Raw genomic sequence first — 14,536 nt, 5'->3', positions numbered from 1 at the left:
CTCAAATTCCCTCAGTGCTGGGATTGTAGATGTGTGCCACCATGCCTGGCTCAATCCTTTTCTTTACTCTGCAATTGCTAGATTGTACTCCAGGGTTATCTCCTCATTTTGCTTGAGCCTGTGGCCTTTTAAGGGGGAAAAAAAGGCACAGAGGGGTAAATGATGTCCTCGAAATCTTGATTTGGCAAATTCCCTTAGCTAAGAGAGGCTGCAAAGGTGAGGAAGGTTAGATGTGTGCCCTCATGGGGGGAGATATTCCTTGTCTGACAGAGAAACCACCAGGAACAGTGACAGAAACACCTTTCAGATTTCCATTACGCAGTGGGAATCCAAAATTACTCTGAAAAGATGAATTGAGGTTAGATAGCAGATGTCATAGATATAAAGCATCTTTGAAAAGTAGTAGAAATCTTTTTAAAAACAAGGAAATAAAGATACAGCATCACAGGGCAACCTAGACATTGTCATGAACAGTGTGACAAGGGCTTTATTCAAAAACATAACTCAAAGAATTTTATTCTAATCAAAGTTTCTACTGCTGGAAATCCATTTTGTTTGCTAGATTCAACCAGGTCAAAATTCACACTAAGGTTCTTTTTAATTTTTTAGGCTCTTCTAAGAAAAATGTCAAAAAATAGCTTAGAGATTTGACAAATTTATGAAAAGACATCTGTGCAGTTCTCAAATGTTTTTGACTGCTTCTGTTGCCTTAACTAGAGTTGGCGAATTAATAGTATTTGAAAGTATTTCCCACTGTAGCATGAGAGAAAAAAAAAATCCACTTTTTTTAAGCTATTCTGAAGGGAGTATTAAAATGACATGTATCCTAACTTTCTAGGCTTTCTATAAGTTTTTAGAAGTTTTGCTATTAGCATATAACCTACATGACTTTGGATACTAGGAGAAACTGAAGATAATATCACTAGAGTATTACTTCAGACCAGCCATCATTTTGACAGATAATAGCTTTCTACACTAAATTATGGTTATACCGTGCTGTAAAATATCAGCAAACTGAACAAATAAGCAAATGATGAGCAGTTTGACTTTCCAACCAAAAGAACTCTGTTAATTTTCTTTGATAATTACTTAGTTTTATGAATAGAGTCTTTCGATATAACAACCTTTAAGAAGAACAATCTCTGGGGCCGGGGATTTAGCTCAGTGGTTCCGCCGCCTGCCTTGCAAGCGCAAGGTCCTGAGTTTGATCCCCGGTACCCCCCAAAAATAAAATAAAATAAAAAAGAAGAACAATCTCTTCTCAAATTCTGGAAGTTATAAGATGCTTTGTCAAAGATTGAGCAATTATTTGCACAGTAAATTCACTCTGAAGCTTTAATATGCATCAGAATGAATATGGAAGTCTATAAAATTCAGGTTGCTAAGCTTTTATGGAAGGGGAATTCTAATTCAATAGATTTGGAACTGAACCTAAGAAATGGTGATTTTCATGCTAAAGTTCTATGGATCACTATGTTATTTTTTTAGTGTAACAAGTTACCATAAACTTAGTAAACAACACACATTTATCATCTCAGTTTCTAGAGGTTCTAAGCGTGGGGATGGCTTGGCTGGGCATGGCTCAGGGTCTCCCAAAGCTGAAATCAAGATGTCAGCTGGTCTGCATCCTCATCTGGAAGCTCTGCTTCCGAGTGCATTCAGGTATTTGGCAGAATTCATTTCCTTGCTGCTCTATACTGGGGCCTCACCTTCTCAGTAACTAGCTGCTTCCTTAAACTAGCAAGAGCTTCTAATCTCAGAGAGGGCCCAGTCTCTCTTTTAAGGTCTTGTATTAAATCAGGCCCACCCAAGATAGTCTCTCTTTTCATTAACTCAAAATCAACTGATTTGGGATGTTAATCACACTGCAAAATCCCTTATTTTTGCCTTATAATATCACTGGATCATAGCAGTGAAGCTCATTCTGTTCACCATCCTGCCCACATCCATGGGGAGGATATATAGGGAGCACACGCACTAGGCTGCAGGAATCTTGGGGGCCATCTTGGAATTTGGCCTACCACAGCCATCCTTTGAAAATACAGGTTTAAAAGGACAGAAATCACTGGTTTAAAGAAACAGGAATCACTGTAGGAACTTTCAGTGTGGGGCTGGGCTGACAGACTGGCCCTGTGGAAGTGACTGGTACTCACTGGCAATAACACTAAGAAAAGGGTGCTAAGGGGCTCAAGAGCAATAGGCTTGTGAGGTGAGCAAGAACATGGGAGCTCTGACCCAGGGAAGGAGTGGGTTTCAGTTCTGTTTGTCCTACTCAGGAAGTTTTATCATGTACCTTTTATAAAACTAAATGCTCTATAAGAAGAAATTCCAACTTTAGTGGTGATTTTAGCATTTTTATCAATATGGAAGAGCCCTTAATATCACTAGAAATAGCCTCAAAAAATCTATTTATTTCTGGTCTTTATAAAAATAGTTACCATCTTAATTTTAAAAAAATCTTTAGTTTAAATGTATAGGTTTCTAGGGAGATTTTCAATACTGGACACCAGAAGAAATAGAAAATCTAAACAAAACAATTGTCATAGAAGAAATAGAAAATGTATCAACTTGCCCTCAAAAAGTAACAGGAAAGCAGTTTTCTGGAGAATTTTACTAATCTCAAAGACATAAATGTTCCCAGTGGCATATAAAATATTAAAACCACAGTAAGTCCCTGACTTACAAACATTAGAGTTGTGAACTTTCACAGGTGTACTGTACGAGATTCACAGGTATACCGTATCAGACTCACTTTCTCAGATTTTAAATGAATCTGATTTATAAACATTCTCCTGGAATGGAACTCATTCATAAGTCAGGGACTTACTGTACATCAGTCTCTTTTCTGTTACTGTAACAAAATACCAGGTGCTAGATGCTTTACAAATGGAAGAAGTAGTTGGCTCACAGTTCTGGAGGTTCAGGGGCATGGCTCCACTTTCCGCATGGCTCTGCTGAAGGCCTCTTGGCAGACGATACCACAGTGTGAGCATGTGTGAGAGGGAGAGATCACATCACCAGAGAGGAAGCCGGAGAGACCAGAGAGGTGTCAAGCTCATTCTTTGATAACAACTCTCTTTCGAGAACTAACCAGGGTCCCACAAGAGCAATTTACCCCTTCTGAGGGTACACCCTCAGTGACCTGCCACGAGGCCCCACCTTGGAAAGATCCCACTACCTACCATCATCATCACACTGAGGACCAAATCTTCGGCACACGACAAGGCACATGCAATTGATGGCACAGACCAAAAAAAGACGGTGTTTCCTTTATCACATAAGCTTTAAGAATCTCTAAACTCAAGAAAGAAAGTCTAAAATAAAACTATTGAGCAATTTTATTTATATATATGTAAGCAAAAATCCTAAATAAGATAGTAGCAAAACATCCATAGAACAGCTCAAAAATCATAGTTATGTGTACATACACACACACATGCAACTCACCATGATCAAATGGAGCTTATTGCAGGAGTGTAAGAACTGTTTGTCAGTAGAAATCTATTAATATCACTTATCATATTTATAGATCTAGGAGGAAAGATGATTTCTTTAATTCTAGATGCTAAAAATTTCATTTAAAAATGCATTAAAACTTATAATAATGCCAGGCATGGTGGTGGAGACTATAATCCAGAAGTCAGAAGGCTGAGGAAGAAGGATTGTTATGAGCTTGAGGCCAGCATGGGCTATGTAGTGAGTTCAAGACCAGCCTGAACAACATAGCAAGTCCTTGACTCAAAAAAATAAAAATAAAAATGAGATATGTAGATACTTCCTTAACATTATAAAATGTACCTGTCTCAAACAAATGAGCAGAAACTCCAGAAATATGTTTAATGGCGAAACACTAGAAGCATGCCTAGCTAAAGCCAGAAATTTTTGAGACTATCCACAATTGCCACTCTATCATTGTCAACACAGTTAGACAAAACACAGAAATATGAGGTCTCAAAGTTTGAAAGAACATGTAAAATCATTTATTTTGCAGATGTGTTCTGGAAATTATGTACCTGAGAATCTAAGAAAATTCACTAAAAATCATAAAAAATAAAACTTTAACAAGGGACAGAGTCCGAATTAGGATTATTTTAATTATTCATTTGACTTTTATTAGTGTGTGTCTGCATTACATAACAACTACTTTCATCATAGGAAAATGGTACCTGTACATAATACAATTCAATTCTTTCCCCCCTTCCCTCCACCCCCTTTTACTTTGTCAGCATCAAATTCATTTGTTTATGAGACTTTATAAAATTAATTATTATACATACAGGTTAAAAATCAAACTAAATAGGTCAAAAACATAAAAAACACATAAGACAATTATACTAAGTCAAGCTATGCTTTTAGATAACATTGTCTGTGCTGGGTTACAATAAGTTTTCTCTCTTGTTTTTTCTATTATCTGTTTTTTATTTTGTACTTTATATATTAAATTTTTCATATAAGAGAAACCATGCAGTATTTAAGCTTGTGTGTCTGATTTACTTAACATTATTGTCTCGAGGTGCATTCATTTTCCTATAAATGACTCAAGTTTGTCCTTCTTAATGGTAGAGTAGCACCTCATTGTGTGTAAATACCCACATTTTCTCTGTCCGTGCATCTGTTGATGGACATACAATTTGCTTCCAAGACTTAGCTATTATGAACAGCGCTGCTGTGAACATCGGTATGCATGAATCACTGTGATATGATGTCTTTAACAATTTTGGGAAGATACCTAGAAGGGGAACAGCTGGGTCAAATGGAATTTTTTAGTTTTATTTTTTTGACCAAATTAATATTAAAATTCAATAGGATTTCTTTATCTAAATAATGTTAGAAGATAAACTGTAGAAGATACAAATAACTATAAAAAGATAAAATATCTACGACATATACAAGATCCTTCTGAAGAAAACATTAAAAAAAACCCTTGAGGAAAATAAAAGTAATTTGAACAAAAGGAAAGATATAACATGTTCTTGAATAAGAAGATGAATATATAAGTTTGGCAATTCTTCCTAAATCAGTAAGGGTAATATTTTTGAAATAAACAAGTTCATTTAATAATTTTATGAAAAATAGATTCTCAATGATAGGGAAAAAACTTAAATAGCAGAATGAAGGTGATGAGCATCCATTCTACCATGGCTCTGGTACTTGACTAAATAAACATATCAGATGAAAAATTAGAAAGTTCAAGATTTTAGCATGAATGAAAATGGTACAGGAAAATGGAAGATTACTGAATGAGTGGTGTTGAGACAACTGAATGACCAAGACAGAACATGAATGAACTTAATCCAGAGCTCACACTAACACTGGGGGAATTTTAAGCAGATCAATGATTTTTTTTTTGTACCAGGGATCGAACTCAGGACCTTGCACTTAGATCAATGGTTTTAATGCAAATATAAAACTATAAAAAGTAAGGAAAGAAACTATGGCTGAATTCATCTATAATTGCAAAGTTGACCTTTCTAATTATGGCACAAAATTCATATAAAAGATTGATAAATTTGAGTATGTGAAAAAAAATGTATACAGCAAAACCCATCACTAGCTAAGGTAAAAAAACAGATATAACTAATGGGGAAAATTATTTGCAGCTAATTGAAAATAAGCAGCTAAATGCCTAGAACATAAGGAGCTTCTAATAACTGATGAACAAAAGACTACAGTTCAGCAGGCAAATGAGTAAAGAGTGAGAACAGACTGCTTTACAGGCACAGGCCTATAATCCCTGCACCTGGGAAGCTGAGGAAGGAGGGTTACAAATTCAAGCCCAGCCTGGGCAATTTTGTAACTTAGACCTTGTTTCAAAATAAAAATAAAAAGAGCTGGGGATGTAGGTCAATGTGAAGGTCTTGGGTTAAATCCCCAGTACAAAATATATAAAATATATATGAGAATATGTTCCTTATTCAGAAAATCAAATCTCCTCAAAAATTTTCCTATTAAAAGAAAATTTCTAATTAAAATAAAAAAAATTCTGAAAATTCCACAGTATTTCTGTTTGGGTAACAGACAAGAAACATCATGTTTCTGAATGACTTAAATCTTCTCTTTGGTTTCTTAAGAAGCAACTACCTAAGCTTGTCTTCAAATTGTTGTCCCTTCCTTCCCACTTATGTTCAGGGCTTTGGATCACAGCAGAGATGTCTATGAGACAAAACCCACATATATTATGTAGAACTCATCTCAATATAAAAGCTAGAAAAGCAGTACCTCAGATCTTAGGACAATGAAAGATGTCACTATGCAGGACATGAAGTTTTATCTCCTCCTTTGAAGTTGGCTGACAATAATATTAGATGAATAAAGAATTTTATAGAGTCACATAGTTATAAAGCAAGAAGACAGATTAAAATGCATTTAATTTAAAAATTTTCTTCTTAGTAAAATTGTCCTTGAAATTGAGGACATTATTAACATTCCCCTTAGGGACATATTTCAACAAAATGCAATAGAAGGGAATGTTTGTAGTTAGTTTCCAAACTAAAATTCTTTTCTTGCTAGTTGATATTGTGCTTTTACATTTCTTTCTATGTTGTGTCTCCTTGACTGTAATTCAAGTCTTTTGCCCAGAAAATGAACTGAGAAGGTGAGGGAAAGAAAGAAGGAACCAAAACAGAGTTGAGAGAAGTAGGTTAAAGGTGTTAGTGTTGTAGGCGGGAAATCTAGTGAGTGATGGAAACTGACAAAATCCTTTCTGGGTGTCGGGCAGGGTTCTCTTACTGCACTTCCTACATTAGAATATATCACGTCTCTTTCTGCACTGCTGTTGATGAAATGCACTCTAATGCAATTTTCTTTTTTAAATGATAGAGCCCACTCGGGTTAAGGAAGTGCTTCCCCCAATACCAGAACTCGAAGTTCCTTCCTCACTGCCTCAGTGAGATCGATACACAAGGTGAGTGATGATTTGGCTTTATTGATTATTTGGCTTGTTCATTATAAGCATGAGTGATTCGAAGAGGTACAGTTCACCCCAAACTACATTTCTGTCTGGGTGTGGGAGGTGAAAAGTGATGACCCTGCAAAGTGAATGCATATGAATCAGACATGAATTGAAATCACTATTTTCTCCAAGATCCAGGAAGGATCAGCAAATTAATCTCTCAGTCTATTAAACTAATCTCTGAGTCTGTTAAACTTACCCCTGAGCTGTCAGCTCATCCCTGGGCACTGTTTATCCTGGAGTTGACCTGCAATTCAGTCACAGCATGAGAAAAGAGAATGGGATCTGTAAAGCAGAATTCCTCCCCCATCCATTACTGAAATAAGAAACTTTCTTAAATCTAAAGAAGTTAAATTCATCTGGTCACACTGATTTCCATGTATTTGAATCTGGTCAGAAGTATCCTAGAAACTTTTTCATTCATTCAACCAAGATTTATTAAGTAGCTACTATATGTTAAAAGTACTCTACGGCCATTGTGGGGTGTATAAAAATTATGACCAGGAAGAGTAGGAAAACACAGCATTTATATCCTCTCATTGTGCCTGGTGATGACTGGGTATATTGTTTACTCTTCATAAAACTGGAGTGATTATCAGTCAAGATCCTGGCAGGAAACTGATGTCATACTCAAAATGAGTGATTGAGCAGAGTTCAGTGCAGGGCTTAATAAACAGGATATGGAAAAACAGAAAGGGAGATTGCAGCCCCTGGGATGGGTGGCAAGGAACCCAGAGAGGAGAGACAGCAGCGCTCCTCATCCCTGTGCGGAATGAATATGCAGGAGGGTTGTGTGACAGGGGCTGTGACCTCCGGTCAGGGGGCAGTTCAGCTGTGGTGGCCCTGAAGAGAGAGATCAGACGCCCACTGCCCTATCCTTCCTTGTACTCTCCATCGGCCAAGCCCACATGAGGCAGCCACTGGGTTCATGGAGTGGAGATGAGACCTGGAGAAGCAACAGAAAGTTCCAGCACAGATGGCTCAGTGTGCCAACCTGCAGCTGAGTGCCTGGGATACATCTGTGTTCAAGGCTTACGAGAGGCAAAGCTCAGTGGACTCACCCGATGCTGTGGGCTCAGAAATTCCTAGGGAGAATATGAGGTAGTCATATTGTTGTTTCAAAGCCATATTACTTGACATTATAGTTGACGAGCTCTTTCTGCTCCTCATTCCAGGCTGCTTAACCTCACAGATGAAGAGTCATTCACCAAATGCCTCTTGAGTGCCTACTGTGTGCCAGGAATTCTTCTGCTCATTGGCAAAAATAACGAAGCAGTCAGTGGTGGAACCAGAATAGGGAGCCTCTAATTCCAGTAAAGAGTGTCAAGTAACATAACAGAGGTATTTGAAGGGACTAGGGGAGCACAAGAGAGACCCCACCCTCAGAGGACACAATGCCTAGCATTTACTATATGGGTTACACAGAGATCTGCTGAGTGAAACGTTAAACCCCAACTTCTGTGCATCTCTCCTAGAGTCATGAAATGTGGTATCTGACAGAAACTTTCATGAACACTTAGGCTTTCATTTAACAGACTTAGAAGGTAAGCCCAACATACTACAGTAGTGGAGGCTAGGGAAGACCTAGATTTCCTGGTCTTAGGCTGAGAAGTTTATTATCACTACCCACATTGTCCTCTTAGGAGTATGGTGGGGGTCTCCACTGTGTAACAGGGGAGTGGAAAGGGCCCTTTATCAGCGACCTGAGGAAGATTTTTGGTGCTCTTATGAGATGGTTTTAATAAACGATTAAAATTTTTTTTTTACCAATTATGATTTAAGCAATACTTAACAAAAGTCTTGTGTGAATAATATTTGCTTGCTTTTAAAAAAATTCTTCAGAGTATCCCTGAGCAATTTGGACTGACTGCTCTTGAAGAATATTTACAGTTTTATTTGGGGACCGAGTATGCTGGGGGATGTTTGCATCCAGCAAAGAATGCACAAAAGGAAAACAGCAGGAATGGGGAACTAGTTGATGAGAACTAATTCAGGAGAATTCATTTGACCCACAAGAGCAAGGGAATGAGTGTTTTTAAGGAGCCATTAAGAGTCATGGAAGATAAGCTGGTGAAACCCACAGAAGAAAAGAGAATGAACTTTTCCTTACCCATCATTATACAGCTTAGATTATACATGCCACAATTTTAATATTGTGGAGTCAAGAGTGATTAAGACAGAAAATTCCTTTTTCTCATTGAGCCCCATTGGAGATACTGATTGTGATTTTTCCTATATGGATGGATTATTTCTATTTTCAAATTACTTAAGAGGGCCTGGATTGTTTGTTTATACATTTGTTTGCATTTATAAATCTTGCCTCATTTGGTCTTAGGATGTTTAAAAAAAAACAGTTCAAGGATACAAAAATAAAATGAATTTTAATGAAATAATTGAGCACTTAAATTTAATAGCAAAATGTTTTCTTTGATTTCTTTGGCTTTCATACTTGTTACAGCCATCATGGATGTCAAGAATAATTATAGCTGTTAATTACAATAACATGCACATATTGACAAGGGGGCAACTCTTAATGTTGAAAAAATTTCCAGAATTAAAGTGGAACTTAATTTTCTGATATCATTATATAATTAAAATTGCTTATCTGAGTTGATTTCCAGATTTAACTGTAGAGTCAGGCTTAATATCAAGAGCTGGGGTTTGGACGTACTACCTCAAGATATGGCACTTTGGCATACTGAGTATTTTAAGTTAAACAAATTCAAGAAAATGGAAAAAGCAAGGTCACTCTAATGTTCTCCCCACCATACTTCTTTGCTGAAGCAGATAATAAAACATTTTTGGCCCTACTCTGAAACAGATATACTCTTATGTGACAAGTGCCATCCCTATGTGCAGAAGGAAGGAATATCCTAATCTCCAAAGACACAGAGGCATAGAAAACTCTGAGCAAACAGGCCTTGCTAAAATTCCTCCCAGCTTACTGCCATTAGAATGTACTATTTTGCCCTATCATATTTCTCTATGGCTCTATTCTTCATCAAACCTATTATTATTATTATTATCTTTTTTTTTTTTTTTGGTACCTGGGATCGAACTCTGGACCTTGCGTTTGCATGGCAGGCGCCAGAACTACTGAGCTAAATCCCGGCCCCAGTCAAACCTATTATTAAAAAGGCTCAGGTTTAACCCTTTCTTCAGATCTTCATTTCCTTTTGAAACCTCTTGTCTCATGTAAAATGTATTTAAATAAATTAGTATATTTTCTCTTGTAAATTGCTATAGAGGCCTCAGCCATGAACCTAGAATGGTAAAAGTAAACGATGGTTTTCTTCCCTTGCAGAAGCAACCTTAACAGGAATGAATGTTCCAGTGCACAGAAGTTTTTCTGGTACCTTTTTTTTTTCCTAGATCATAAACTAAAATTTTAATTGTAAAATTTAGGAATTGAGGATTTGGCAAATGGAATTCTACTAGTCTTACTTTTTTCTTCTCTGCGTACCCCTAATAGGTGAGTCAGCTCAGGTCTGGGATTTTCTAGCAGTTTAGAGGTGTCATACTTTATGAGGTACAGATATTATATAATTTCTGAAAAGCCGAATAGTTGTTTCTCTGCAGATCACCTATCATGTTCTGCCAGATTTCTTGGAAATCAGTGGGAACTTGGCTTACAAAAGTCATAAATTAAGAGTCAAGTTCTGTTAAATTGTGGCAGATTTTAGAAGGCAAATTTTATTTATTTATTTATTTATTTATTTATTTATTTATTTTGGTACTGGGGATCGAACTCGGGTCATTGCATTTGTGGGGCAGGTGGCGGAACCACTGAGCTAAATCCCCAGCCCTGGTTTATTTATTAAAATAACAGACTTTAGTAGACACTGTGAAACACATATAGGTGTAGGATCTGATAGAGGAGGGTGAATATGGGTGCCACTAGTTAAAATACTAAACACAATAGAGGAACACAAGTGTCATTTACAGGGTACTGGCTTCCTGCGGAGAATTTACAGACCAATAAAACCTCTGGTCTAGTGACTAGAGAAGGCAGCTTTCAGCAGGGTCTTTTTCAGATTTTCAGAATGATCAAACTTCCCAAATGCACACTTTCTCACCCCCATTTGTCATACCTATTATTTGCAATTATTTTTGTGATTACAGATTCATGTCTGTCCCCATCTCTAGACTGGAAGGTATATGGGGGCAGGGAGCATGCTGGTTCTGCTCTTGTAGCTGGTGTGGTGTGTGATTCACTGTCAGATGTTCATAAATTGTTGGACGGATGAAGAAGCATTTATCAGCCCCCACTATATATCTAACAGGTTGTCTTCCTCATGAGGACTCCTTGACACAGATGTCATTCTGTCCCCTTAGGATCAATATGAGATTCAATCCTAGGTTGGTCGGGCTGTGCTGTTCCTCCTACCATGCTATGGGCAGATGTGGTCCCAGGAGCAGGGCAGCTGGAGGGGCTGCCTGAGAGAGGGCGCTACAGCTAGAGCACTGCCAAGCTCTCTGCTGGGAGAGCAAGGAATGGGTTGAATGTCCTTTGAAGGAGGGATCTGATGGAACTGTTGCTGGGTCACTGACTCAAGGTGTCTTTCTTAGCCTGGTAGTTCTGCCCATACTTCACTCAAGTGGCCCAAATAAAAAATGAGTCTGTTGTCCTTGGTGCCTGGCATGATTCCTGGCTTCCCATTGATACCACTGATCCTGGCTTTTTGCATGTGTTGCTTCTCAACTAGTCCAAGTCTGACTTTGATCCACTCCAGTGCCTCTCCCTGTGACTTATATCTTAGTCCGGTATTGACCCACAGTCAGGCACAACCTACACCTGCCTCCTTCACCTCTGTATTCTGCTGAGCAGCCAAGACTCTTGTGCCCTAGTCAAAGGATGCAGGTGTGCATTGGAGAGTGGAGAGAAGAAAAATAGCACCGTGCCAGGAGGCTGCTACAGTTGCTTCATCACTGAGTGGACACAGTGGAATCAGAATGGCAGAGAGAAGATATGGAGGGAGAATTGGTGGTGCCTAGTCAATGGTTTGATAAAGGGGTGGGAATGGGGATGTGCAGGGAAAGGAGAGGAGAGACACAGATGGCAACGCTGTGGACCTCTGCCCAAGCTTAAAGCTGCTAGTTTTGGTTTCTAGACCAATTTTTGCTTTCCAGGAGATTCCCTCCCAACTCTGCACTTTCATCCTAGCCTTAAGGTCAATTCTCCCATCCTGGAGTCATGTGGGATGGAGCAGTTATTCAGACCACTTTCTCTTCCCTGCCTTTTTCCCAATTGTTACCTTTGCCCTTTCCTTCCATCTTTAGAAATGTCCCGTGTCCCACTTGACCCACTGTCTTTTGGAAAATGTAACTTTTCATGTGTTCCTCCAGAGTTCAGTGCTCTTGTCAGAGCACTCCTCACTTCCACCACAGCTGGTTGTACTCATGCCCATTCTCCCTCCAGACCAAGAGTGAGACTGGGAACTACATCTCCAGCTTCTGGGTCCTCAGTGACAGGTACACACTTCTCCCCAGCCTGCTCCTCCCTTGCAATACTCATCTTGGGTAATTACTGATGTTGGCTGTAAATTCAGCAAGTGGTTATTTATAAGGAGATAGAATTGGTGATCTACCCAGCAGGGTCTTCTAGCACAATAATGATGTGCTAACATGGTGACAGGTACTATAGATGTGTGTTCTTGTGCCATGATTCTGGGTAGCTTTTAAATATTTTTAAACTATACTTTTGTACTACTTCTATTAGTCCACTTCCCATTATTGTAACACAATGCCCAAGGCTGAGAACTTTATATAGAAAGAGGTTTATTTAGATCCTGGGTCTGGAGGTTTAAGGGCCTTGAGCTGGCATGGGCTCAGGTCTGGTAGAGACTTCATAGTGGATAGCATCATGGTGGATAGCATCATAGCAGGAGCACTTAGGAGAGAGAGATCACATGGTCAGACAGGAAGCCAGGCAGAGAGGAGGGGCCAGTCTTGCTCTTTTAGTAATACAGTAACTTTCTTTTAAGAACTAAGGGTCCCATGAGAGCTACTCAATCCTTTATCCCTCTGTCAGTAGATAAATTTTGTGTCTTTCACTCTTTCCCAACTGTATTGCTCTCCTTTCCTCCAAGACATGATGGAATAAAGATGTGGACTCATTTTGTGACAGCTTATTTTCATCATTAGAGTTTATTTTCTTCCTTCTATGTCTCCTTTTTAAAATTTTACTTCTCTTTCCTTCTTTTCTTCCTGTGTACATATTTCTTAACCATCCTCAACTATTTGTGCTATTCTAGTGGGTGGTGATCTTCGGGTAATGAGTGGAAGAGAGTTCTTACATTTAAAAAATCTAAATAAGACCACCAGATGATCTAGAGGCATGACAACTAAAAGCTACATTAAAAAAATCCTCTGTGGATTATGTACTTATGTACTGGGAATTACGTACTTTAGTGAGGACAGAGTCGTTAGTCTAGAAACTCCTGTGATGTGAAGTTAAAGTGTAGCATGCAAACTCAGGCAAGGGGAAAACAGAGCATATTAGAAAAAAGAAAAACAACTTCACAAAGTCATCCAGATGAGTTCTTTCTCCACCCTGAGAGTTAAGGCTGTTAGCAGAGCCTTATTATGTTACTATGGAGATAACTGCTGCCTACTGGAAGAATATGGTTTTGTGGGTTATCAATTAAGATACTCTTTTTTTTTTTGGTACCAGAGATCGAACTTGGGACCTTGTGCTTGTGAGGCAGGCACCGGAACCACTGAGCTAAATCCCTGGCCCAATTAAAATACTTTTATCAGCAAATAATGGGAAGCACAATCAAAACGACTAAAATGATGAGAAGATCTATCATTTAACGTACTGTAGAATTCTCAATAGGGTCCTCTAAGGTTTGGTTAATTCTCATTTGGTTGATTCATGCCATCGAACACTCAAGTGTTCTTCATTCAAGTCTCTCCTCTCTTTTGTTCTCTGTTGCCTTTGGCTTGTTGGCTTTTGCCTTCAGGTTTTCCTTCTCCTGGTTTCAAGAAGAGATCATATTAAATGGCAGTGTTGCAGCAACACCATTACAGTTTACACTACAATGTCCTTCTGAAGATACCTCCTCCACCCCCAGCAGGTTGCTTCTCTCACCAGAGCATCTAGAACTAGGTCAAAGACCCACCCTTTACCACCATTGGTAGGTGGTCTGGTATCCACATGACTAAAGCAGACCAATCAGGATTGACCTGATTCTCAAATTGGAGAGAGAATCGACCATCAGTTAAAAATAGAGCTCCTGAACGTAGAAAATGAAAGAAAAGACCGTTTGGGTACCTCTGTGAGTGTTCTTCCTCAGTGCCCAGGACAGTGATGGTGAACCAATAGCATGTGTGCTGCAGCGGGCATGCAGAGCCCTCTCTGTTGACATATGAGCCAAGTTGCCCAGCCAAGGTCTGACAAATTATCAGCATGCATACAACAGCAAAGATCATATTAATTGTGTAAAAGCACACCAAATGCAAACTTTTACCTTTCAATAAAAAGCTGCTTGTATCATTGAAAGCTCTGTTACTGTGTTTTTCTTTTAAGACAAAAGATACTAATGTATGAATTGCTTTTTTCTAAACTAAAACCTCAGTATT

At 38.6% G+C, this 14,536-nt stretch overlaps 2 protein-coding genes across 3 annotated transcripts in view; one reads left to right on the top strand and one right to left on the bottom strand.

Annotated features, from left to right (window-relative positions):
- The window catches only part of Tmem156 (transmembrane protein 156), a 57,013-nt gene extending 42,831 nt beyond the window's left edge, over nucleotides 1-14,182 (top strand). Inside the window, exons 5-6 of the mRNA XM_087187464.1 lie at nucleotides 6,820-6,904; nucleotides 8,128-14,182. Of these exons, the coding sequence (XP_087043590.1) occupies nucleotides 6,820-6,890 (71 nt within the window). The 3' untranslated portion in view covers nucleotides 6,891-6,904; nucleotides 8,128-14,182. The remainder of the gene's footprint in view (nucleotides 1-6,819; nucleotides 6,905-8,127) is intronic.
- Fam114a1 (family with sequence similarity 114 member A1) overlaps nucleotides 4,081-14,536 on the bottom strand; it is a 93,924-nt gene continuing 83,468 nt past the window's right edge. The window contains exons 15-16 of one of the 2 annotated variants that reach the window (XR_015441341.1): nucleotides 13,774-13,929; nucleotides 4,081-12,842 (exon numbers count right to left, since the gene is read on the bottom strand). Coding sequence is in view for 1 of the 2 variants with exons in the window: in XM_087187461.1 (XP_087043587.1) it covers nucleotides 13,855-13,929 (75 nt within the window). In the remaining variant the exon portion in view is untranslated. Of the gene's footprint in view, nucleotides 13,930-14,536 lie in introns of both variants that reach the window. The other variant, XM_087187461.1, reaches the window with a different exon arrangement.

Source organism: Heterocephalus glaber, unplaced genomic scaffold, assembly GCF_053883595.1.
Source record: "Heterocephalus glaber isolate CG9 unplaced genomic scaffold, H.glaber_assembly_v1.0 deba00001509, whole genome shotgun sequence".
In the NCBI taxonomy this organism is placed as follows: Eukaryota; Metazoa; Chordata; class Mammalia; order Rodentia; family Bathyergidae; genus Heterocephalus; species Heterocephalus glaber.
The sequence above is the reverse complement of the archived record's forward strand: the minus strand, read 5'-3'. Positions and strand labels throughout refer to the sequence as shown.